General features: G+C 32.1%; 1 protein-coding gene across 1 annotated transcript; it reads right to left on the reverse strand.

Moving 5' to 3' along the window:
* Window positions 1-2209: 2209 nt before the first annotated feature.
* LOC145303394 (methyltransferase activator Trm112 homolog) lies at window positions 2210-10435 on the reverse strand. Its single transcript, XM_080144744.1, has 3 exons — window positions 10275-10435; window positions 5561-5693; window positions 2210-4754 (listed from the first exon to the last, which is right to left on the reverse strand). The coding sequence occupies exons 1-3, from the start codon at window positions 10306-10308 to the stop codon at window positions 4643-4645; spliced, it is 279 nt and encodes a 92-aa protein (XP_080000870.1). The 5' UTR covers window positions 10309-10435; the 3' UTR covers window positions 2210-4642.
* Window positions 10436-10805: the final 370 nt, after the last annotated feature.

Here is a 10805-nt window from a genome sequence, read left to right on the forward strand (position 1 = left end):
GCCGCGAATTACTTAAGACTTCTAAATAAAGTGTATCATTTGAAATTCCATGCAGATTTGTGAATTTGACAGAAAGATTCTCGAATTTGACAAGATATGCCCAAAGAGGTCAGAGTTTACATCAGTCGAAAGGTTGTGAGAATAATACTTAAGATGAGAACAGTTGTTCAAATAACCTAAATTTTTTCAATTAATAATTTAATTACTAAACAATATCATAATAATCTCACCTAATTGTTATTCGGTCATTAAATTATTAATTGAATAAAATTGTTATAAAACTAGAACTAATTTGGTAAAAATAATGTGGTTTCAATATCGGATGTCATAAACCAAAAAGCTTCAATAAAACCAAAATAAAATTTACGAAAAAGCAGAACTAATTTGGCAATTCAAAATCTTTACTCATTGTTCTAAGTTAGGTAACTCTATTTTACTAAAAATTGTTAGAATTGTGTTTTTTTAACTACTATATTTAGTGTAACAAAAAAAAATGTGAAATGCAAGGATATTGTAATTTTTCTTAAACAAAAGATTTGAGTAATTGTAAGAAAAAATTATTTTTTCAACTACTTTAGTAAAATAGAGTTACCTTCCTTAGTACAATGAGTTAAGATTCCAAATTGCCAATAATTTTTTTTTTCTGTACTTTTTTTGAGAAGATGAAAACGTAAGTGTTCCTATTTACTTGCCTCCCCACGAGGGCAGAGTTACACACAAGGTCAGTTTTTTATGTGAGAAAATCCAGCTCCCTAAAAAGAGGCACTCTGGATAGGAACAAAAATTAAAATTGTCTCAGTCATGAAGGATCTCTTCTCCACCGATGAGAACAGAAAAGACGAAGTGCAGCATCAGAACAGACACCACACAGTGATCTTGGCCCGAAGGCCAATTTATTCATTCAACAAACAGTTGGGACAATCCCCCAAACCTAGTACGAGTAAACTCGGTTGACAGTAAAAACTGCTTTTTGTTTAGTTTTTATTTCCAATTAATATTGAATAAAAACCTCATATAAAAACAGAACACTGGCTTCTACCTTTATAAATGTAATTTGTAGGTAATTTTACTTTTAAAAAAATACCTACAGGCCTGATGTCGCATTCGAACAAGCTGAGTGTCTTGATCGGAGTCATCATACTAGTTACTATTTATAAGTAGTTTCCCCTTACATTAAGTACCTTTGACTTATCTCCCTTGACAGTAATTTTGTTTAACATTGTTGAAAATGCAACTTAATGCGAGAATCATAATTTTCCTAATAGGAAATGATCCAGTCAAAATTCAGGTTAATTCTATCTGTTTTAAGTTTATACTAATAAAAACAAATTTATATCTGTGCCGAATGATTTTTAGCTTGTATGAATTGTTTAACATATTACTATGTCAAATGTCTAATATTAGAAAAAAATAACTGGAATTCAAGATAAAATGCTTTTGGGATGTAATAATTATGTAGTAAATTCTTGGTAATTTGTTTCTTAGTAAATTTTTTTGACAGTATTAAAGTTTTGTCCGAGATGAATATATAAACATAGGTCTCACACAATCGACCAAGCTCCGACCTCTGTCTCATCACCAAAATGTTGCATCCTTGTGCTTGTTTTACAAGTATTTTAATGGAATGTGCTCTGATGAACTCATAACACTGTGCCCCGTTGGCGTACATACTCTTAACTAACCCAACAAGCAGCATAATCTCACCTCTTTTCTGTTGAGGTCCGTAGATGCTGGAAAGCTTTTTATCCTAATAGTTTCTTTCCTCTGACTGCTAGACTTTGGAATTCCTTTCCTGTTTCCCTGACTGTACTTACCCGTAGAAGCTTAAATGTAGTATGAACTGATATTTCATAGTTCAACTCTCCACAGTTCACTGTTAGAAACGATCCCAATTAGTAACCTTTTATATTCCAAGTGGAAATGTTTTGTTTGAAATGAAAAAGAGTAAAAAAAAAATTACTATTATTAAGTGCTTGTAATTTATTATGAAGAATGAATAATAACGCTTCCACTAGACTAGTTTACTATGTAGTCAACAGTTTGTTTGTTTACACTGCACCTGCTGGTGCTAATTTCTATTTCCCTATGATATTTTATTTTGCTCAAATTTAACCCTAGTTATGGTTGAATAAGCAAATTCAAGTGACAACCATCTATCTTCATATATTAACTTCATTTCATTCACCTACATTAGTGGTTGAGAAACATCGTAGATGCATAATCATTTATTTAAAAGTGTATTTAATTATTACATCATGGTGAAATCAAATGATTTGGCAAAAAAATCCAACAAGAGATTGCCAGAAAATGTCTTGCATTGGCATATATATACAGTTGTGCCCGATATTATTCATACCCCCCCTTGAAAATTGAGTTTATTAGGTGTAACTTTGTTAGAATTTATTGTTTACGTCCATATTGATACATATTCTTAATAAACCTCTTCTGATCATTTTCGTCATTTTAAAATCTCGGGATACTTGTAATAAAAGAAATATACAGCTATTTATAAAATCTGCAATGTTCAAAAATAATCATACCCCCTTATTTTTTCAGTATTAATCGAGTTTCTGACTTTGTTTCCTGTTTGATTCTTATTTTGAATGCTTTTATACAACCTTTGATTAATTTCATTTCGTTTTTTGCATTTTTCAGAAATTAAAATGATATCAACTGAAAACCAATAAAAGAATAAAAATTATTAGAATGGGGAAGAAAAAAGAGCTTAGTAATGATCTTAGAGCTAAAATTGCGAATTCACATAAGGATGGTTTAGGTTAAAAGTCAATTTCCAAGAAATTTGAGGTCCCTACAGCAACAGTACAGAGCATCATCAAAAAATTCCAGAGCCACCACACAACAAACAACTTGATTGGTAGAGGAAGGAAAAGGAAACTGTCTGCTAGAGCCACCAGGAATATTGTAAGAAGTGTTAATGCAAATCCAACCACCACTACTAAGGACATTTTAGAAAATCTGGAGTCTTCTGGCATAAAAATATCAAGGCAAACATTGCAAAGGACTCTGCATGAAAATGGTCTGAAAGGAAGAAGACCAAGAAGGACTCCATTGCACACCGGAAAACACCTTGCAGCACGTCTAGAGTTTACTAGGAACCATGTGAATTCTCCAGAGTCCGTTTTCTCAAGTATTTTGTGGACTCACGAAACAAAAATTGAATTGTTTGGCCATATGGATGCTTCTTACGTTTGGAGGAAGAAAGGAGAAGCTTACAACCCAAAGAACACCATACCCACGGTGAAACATGGTGGTGGTAGCCTAATGTTTTGGGGCTCCTTTTCGGCTAGTGGTCCAGGTAGTTTGGTCAAGATAGATGAAACCATGAAGAAGGAGCAATATTTGGAGATACTCCAGAAAAACATTAGACAGGATGCGGAGAAGCTCCATTTAGGACCAAACTGGGTCCTTCAACAGGATAATGATCCAAAACATACTGCCAAAATAGTCAAGAAATGGTTTGAGGATAATCAAATTAATGTTTTGGAATGGCCTAGCCAGAGTCCCGACCTGAACCCTATCGAAAACCTCTGGCACATATTGAAAACTGAGGTTAAAAAGCGGAAACCTAGAAATTTGAGGGATTTGGAGAACTACTGCATTGAAGAATGGTCAAAAATCAGTGTTGATGCTTGTAAAAACCTTGTTGATAAATATCCAAAACGGTTACAGGCAGTTATTAAGAATAAAGGGCATGCTATTGACTATTAGTAAGAGGGGTATGAATAATTTTGAACTAGTGCCATTATTGTTTTTCTTTGTATAATGTTTCAAACTTGCATAATTTATTTATTTGTTGAGTTTAAATTAAATGCTTATGCTTGATTTATTGTTTGAAATCCCTTTAATATTGTCTACCTTCTGGTTTGAGCAATAATCTTATAGAAATCTCAAAGATCCGAGGGGTATGAATAATATCGGGCACAAGTGTATATATATAAATTTTTATTTTGTGTACAGAAAGTTGTTACTTGAGACAGATCATTGGTACCGTCGGTTTCAAGCCCAATAATAAGGCCCGTTTAAGGTATCCTTATCAAGCTCTCTTCAGCCAATATTCGTCTCTTTCTCTCTCTCCCTCTCTCTCTCTCTCTCTCTCTATATATATATATATATATATATATATATATATATAAATGCGTGTGAGTGTATAATATGTGTGTGTGTGTGTGTGTGTGTGTGTGTGTGTGTGTGTGTGTGTGTGTGTGTGTGTGTGTGTGTGTGTAATTTAGGAGAAATAATTAGTGGTCAATCACTTATAATTTTAATGATCACTATATATTACTTTGATCTTTCATTGATACCTTCAATATTTCAATTAATACACTGGAAACTCAGCCTGGTGTACTAAAGACATCAAGAGTGAAAAATACTCCTGTTAATGTTTTAATGCGTAACACACTGTCAGTATGTTATACTATAAAACATTAACTGAAAAATCGGTTACATTTGGTATCTTTAGATCTGCAAGTTTATTTTTCAGTGTGCCATGAAACCAAAAGAATCTATAGAAACTAATATATAGTGTCCATTGAAGTGCATGCGTGTGTGCATGCGTGTGTGGAATTATCTGTACATTTTAATTGTTTAAAACTTTCAAGAGAGAAAACCCTGAAAATTTATTCTAGGACTTTATTATGCGAGCATCCTGTGGTATAAGATTTGGGATTCCATCGATTATGGGATAAGCCACTTGAAGTTTTTCACAAATCAATTCGTTTTTCTCTGGATCAAACCTGAAAAATGGTAAATAAATAAAAAATAAAATAAAGAAAACTTAAAAAGTTTAAAAAAATGCTTAGCATTTCAATAAATCATTCAGATCCAATAACAGAAAAAATGTCAAAAATTAAAAGCCAAAACCATTTTCATATAAGACAAAAAATTGGTAGATAATGATATTATAACATTAAATGAATACAAATTAGGCTTAAAGAATTTTGAACTTCATCAAGAACCAATTAACTCCTAATCATGGAAGCATTCTTTCAAGAAGTATCCATTATCTCTTGATATAGAAAATAGCTTTTGACTGGTTGTAAATTCGTTCTCTTCAGAAGTTTTTCTATAGAACAGTTCATCTTATTCTGAAACATGCACATGAATTTAGCAAATCTGAAGACTAAAGTTTCAAGTTCGTGTTGGTATATTTTTTCATTTTTTTTTCTTTCAGTTGGATTTTCGCTTTTTGCCATTCATACCATTTCTTCCTACACAATCAATATTTCATTCTGAGTACATATTTAGTTTTTAAACGTTGGTTCATGTTGGTCCATACGAACAATAAAATATAATTCCTTTCAGAAATAAAAATTTCTTCAGTTGAGTTTATTTTCGTATAGTCGCTAATAAAAATAAAAGGGACATCACTATGTATTACATTATAGACTTACTTCCCCTGCTTATGAAAAACTACAAAATTTATAAATAAAGAAAGCCATAGACTATAAACAAGAAAAGTTAAATATATTGTACAATATACTACCAGGCAATGCCAGTAGGGACAGCTATCACTTCAATTAAGAAGAAATATTTCACTTACTTTAATGGCGTCTTTGATAAAGGACAAACTAAAATGTCAAGCATTTTGACATTGAATGTCGGAGTTGAATCTTTGCTGGTTAAATTAACATTTGAAGTCGAAAAGTTTTTCGGAATGAAAATTCTTGCTTGTCCTGAAAGTAAATTGTTTTAAATAAAAGATTTTAACGTTTTTATAAATGATATAAATCCAAATAAAATATTGTATCCATGAAAATTTACAAACTTTTCAAAAATATTTCAAGTTTTCTTAATGGATGATTATTTGGACTACTAATTCTTATCTTGCTTATTATTTTCATAATGTTTTGGCCAATACAACCTCCAACCTATTTCAAGTTAATCTTTTTAACAGCAAAAACACCCTGCAAAAAAAAAAAAAAAATGTAATTCTGAGGATGCCTAACAAGTACTTGAGTATAACCTACTAAGCTACACAAGTTGACACAGAAAAACAACCGCCCGTCGCTCTCTAAGCAGATATTTTTTACTAAAACATGTGACAGAGAGTATACAATTCATGTTTTTTTTTTCCGTTACATGGCCTCCGTCCAATCTTGAGTAACAATGTATATCCATTGGAAATCTGGGAAAATATTTTTCCTTAGAAAAATAAACAAATTATTTACTTTATTTATTTAATTAGTTATTGTTAGAAAGATTGCCCATATATTTTGGGCATAAATAAACAAATATTATTTATTTATTTAATACTTTACTTATAAAACAGTAATCTATACAAACACATATTTCGCAGTTGCTGATGACACTACCATCTATGGTAGCACATCTAAGACAGTAAACAACCAAGTTCTCTCCGATTCTCTCTCCTCTGATCTTGATCACGTTGTACAATGGGGAAAGGAGTGGCTGGTTACTTTTAATGCATCTAAAACCAAGCTTCTATCTTTACATCATCAACGTTCTGATCCCCATCTGGCATCAATTGAAATGAATGGCTCTCGTCTTGGGGAGGCCTCAAGTTTTGACAGGCTTCTGGGCTTGACCTTTACTCCTGATCTTAAATGGAATACGTACATCAAATCTGTTGCCAAGGCCGCTGGAAAAATGGTCGGATCCTTCTATCGATCCAGTAGATATCTCACTGCTGATGCAATTCTCTATCTATATAAGAGCCAGATACGTCCAAGGATGGAGTACTGTTGCCACATATGGGCAGGAGCTGCTAGAAAAGACTTGTCCTGCCTTGATAGAGTTCAAAATAGACTTCGGGGCTTGGTGGGAGATGTCCTTTTCTCTTCGCTGCAACCTCTGTCTCACAGAAGAGATGTTGCGAGTTTGTCTCTGCTTTATCGTTATTTTCATGGAAAGTGTTTGACTGAGCTTCAATCTATGGTCCCCCCTCGCCAAACTTTCACAAGAAACACTAGACTAGCTGAAAACATTATCAATAATTTTCCCCACTCTTTATCTGTACCTAAACCTAAACATAGATTCCATGATCAAAGTTTCTTCCTTAGAACTGCACGCCTGTGGAATTGTCTTCCGTTTTCCTGCTTTCCAGCTTTCTATAATATGGTTGTCTTCAAGTCCAACGTGAACAAGTTTCTGATGAGCCGTTCCACTTAGGTTAACAAATTTACCGAATTTTCATTACTATCGATTACTATATTGTCCTTTTGACTACTCTACACTCTTTAACCCTTATCCTTGAGTGGCCTATCGGCCTTGATAAGTGGTGACGTCTATGTAAAAAAAAAACAAAAAAAACTACCATTTGTCAGCGTAGCTTGACTTTTCTAGGATTCAAACCTCAGACTTAGTTCTTCTCGTCTCTTCTAATGAGAAACATTCTGATATCCCATGGTCTAAAGAGTTTTTCTTTATAGTTCTCATGTTTTCCCTTATTGATTGAATGATCAAATAACGTTAATTTAACTTTGAACTGTCGTTAATTATTCATGTCTTTTGCTCCACTCATCTATGTAGAGCTTTCTGTATCTTCATAGATTATTGCATAAAATCATTTTTACCTTAATCACTTTATTATATATATATACACACACACATTTTTTTTTTCTTTTTTCCTCTCTACCTACAGTGAAATAATATCACCATTATTTTCTGTATGTTTATAACAGAATATTCTAAGCGTTTTATTATTTTCTTTCTTTATTAACTTCGATTGTTAATAGACAGTAGAGGAAAGCGAGAGTAACAGAGACATATAGAATAAGATCGTGGGGATGGGATCAAACAGCATACAGTGAGAGAGGGTGAAAGTGATAGAAAGTTATTAAGAGATTACTTAGTGAGTAAATTACAAATTACGATTAAACAGAACAATCAAAATGGATGTTTTTGGGTTTGTTTTTTCTTTCACTTTATTGGGCTGTTTTGTTTTTTTAAACAAAGCTCAATACCAAAACTAACTTATATTTTAGCATATAATTTTGTGTTTGATTAAAAGAAAAGATCTTTTAAAAAAACGTGGTTCTTGTCCAGATTTTCTACATGAAAAAAACAAAAATAAAGAAAAATCTTTACGATGTAAGTACCCATGTCTAAATGAATACATCATATTTCCAAAATCACATAAATTGATGAAATAGTTTAAATTTTATAAAGATAATCATTTTTAAGTTATTAATAGGAAATTTTGGGCAATATAAATCTAGTATGAATTATTATTGAGTCATCTCTCGTTTTTTTAATGATTTTCAAAATGGCGTATGAGACAGTTATTCCTTGGATACTCATAAAATTTGATTTTCTTATTTTAAAATAAACATTGCATGTGATTTTTGGAATATGATACTTTCGTTTCGTCAGGCGTACATACATCGTGCAGTTTTTTCTTTATTTTTTGTTTTTTAATTCAGAGGAACTCTGAACAAGAATGAAAAACAACAACTGATTAACTCAGTTTTGTAGTATTATAATAATAATAATAATAATAATAATAATAATAATAATAATAATAATAATAATAATAATAATAAAAATAATAATAATCATAAAACACAAAAGGAAGGAACATTAGATGGAATCACGAAAACTGAAATTGTATAATTGTAAGTTCAACCCCTCCCCTTCGTGCCTAACTTCCGCTCGCTCATATTCTTTTTTGTTGTTGTTGTTGTTGTTGTTGTTGTTTTTGTGTGTCACCATAAACTGGAGCCACACCAAATAAGTGAGGAGGGTCAAGGAGGATGGAATGACTGAGGAATGAAAGCACTAGCCAGACCTCCGTTGGATGAGCACAAAGAGGACTGGGACCTTGGGGAGGTTTATTGCCACTCAAATTTCAATGAAAACCAATGAGAAATCAATGGTAAGCAACTGTTGCGTTAACGCAAATTAAACTGCTTTTTGTCACTCAGACTTCAGAGAATGCCACAAGTTGTTCTCAAAGAGAAATTTTTGATGATGGTCTGTGTGACTAATCCTAGTAAGTAAATAATAATATTAAGGCAATTCGGAATCTTAACACATTGTTTTAAGGGAGATAACTCTATTTTACTAAAGTAGTTGAAAAAAATTATATTACAATTACGTCAATGTTTTTTACGATTACTCCAATCTTTTTGTTATTATTGGTTATAAAACTTTCTTACATTAAATGAAGTAGTTGAAAAATATCATTTTTCAGTATTTTTTACTTTAACTGCAACTCAACATTCTCACCGTTAAATCGACAACTTTTGTAGGCTTTTGGGTAAGCTAAAAACGATTATCACATTGAAAATTGGGGCAGACAAGGTTTTAATATCCAGAAAACTACTTGCCTGACCAAAATTTCAATGTGATATTCGTTTTCAGCAGACCTGAAAACCTTCAAAAGTAATCAACTTAACAGTGAATGTTGACTTGTAGTTAAAGTCAAATTTTATCCATTTTTCTTACACTTCTTAGTAAAATAAAATTACCCTCCCCCTTTAGAACATTAGGTTAAAACTTTGAATTGCCAATAATAACAACAACAATAATAACTATAAAAACAACAACAAGGGCTTGGGCTTTGGCTAGGAACAAAGTGTAGTGTCTGTTCTGGTGCAGCACTGTAGCACGTGCTGCACCAGAACAGACACTACACTGCAGCAGCACTTACTTCACCTTTTCTGGCCTTGATCAGTGAAGGAGAGGTCCTTCTAGAGTAAGGCAACTTTTTTTCTTTTTTTTTTTTCCTATTCAGAGTGCCTCTTTTTGGGGAGCTGAATTTGCCCCATATTGAAAACCGACCTTATGTCTAACTCTGCCCTCGGGTGGGGGTGGGGGGAAGTAAATAGGAACAACATCATCATCATCATAATAATAATAATAATAATAATAATAATAATAATTTGTGCGTGATTGTGCGTGTATGTATTTCATCAATATTACTTTTTTTTTTTAATTGCTTCAAAATAACCGTTTATGTCCTTACAGGATTGGATTGTTAACACAAGGTCGTTTTTTGGGAGTTAAGAGTGGGGAACATCATCACATGTGACTCTCAGGGTCATAAAAGAATGGCCTTTGTTCTCTTCCTTTGCCGGCCTGTGCCTAGGCAATTTTTAACAGCCATAGTGCGTCTCTTTTATGGGGCACTGACTTGATTCTCTTCACTTTCCAACCTTGTGCCACTTCTTCTTTCAAGGGGAAAAGAAGTAAACACGTCACTGGGTTTGGCTGTTTGTTTACAGTTAAGTTTCACGGCGATCAAATAGAACACTTCGTTTTTTTTGTTTTTAGTTTTTCTTTTTAATACTCACGCAACGCAATCCGAGGCATGGATGTAGATAGCATTTTAAATAATTTTCAAGTTAAATTGAAAAATAAATAAGTAAAACATTAATTAATGCATAAGAATCAAAATTGTCTTCGGTATTTGGATGGAAATAGAAATAGAGATGTTTTCGTTTAAATGTAACTCACTAATAAAGAGTTACAGAATGAGTTATTTCCCTTGGACCAACGAAATAAATTACAGGAAAAATTTGACGCTAATAATGAATCTGAAAAAAAAGTCATTTTTATATTTTGTTTTACTATTTTTTTTTTTTTTAAACATTGTATTTTAATCAACCTATGAATGATACTTTAATTTTAAAAGTTATTTTATGTAAATAGCTTGAAAAATAAAATATCGGCAAAAATGGATTAAAAAAAATATTTTAGAGTGAGAAATTATTTTTCTACAGAAATTTAGTGTAAAATGAGTACTTACTTCTGAAACAGTAGCGGTAAAAAGAAATGTGTAACCAATTTTTCTTTTTACAATTTTTTTTTTTTTTTTTTTGTTG

This window comes from Euprymna scolopes, chromosome 1 (genome assembly GCF_053919585.1).
Source record: "Euprymna scolopes isolate OS-2025 chromosome 1, ASM5391958v1, whole genome shotgun sequence".
NCBI lineage: Eukaryota > Metazoa > Mollusca > Cephalopoda > Sepiida > Sepiolidae > Euprymna > Euprymna scolopes.

Excerpts from the sequence above, each read along its gene's own strand:
- LOC145303394 (XM_080144744.1), bottom strand. The coding sequence starts at position 10,308 with ATGCTATCTACATCCATGCCTCGGATTGCGTTGC. Across the intron at positions 5,694-10,274 it reads CATGCCTCGGATTGCGTTGC|GACAAGCAAGAATTTTCATT; the intron begins GTGAGTATTAAA and ends ATTTACTTTCAG. Across the intron at positions 4,755-5,560 it reads TTATCAAAGACGCCATTAAA|GTTTGATCCAGAGAAAAACG; the intron begins GTAAGTGAAATA and ends ACCATTTTTCAG.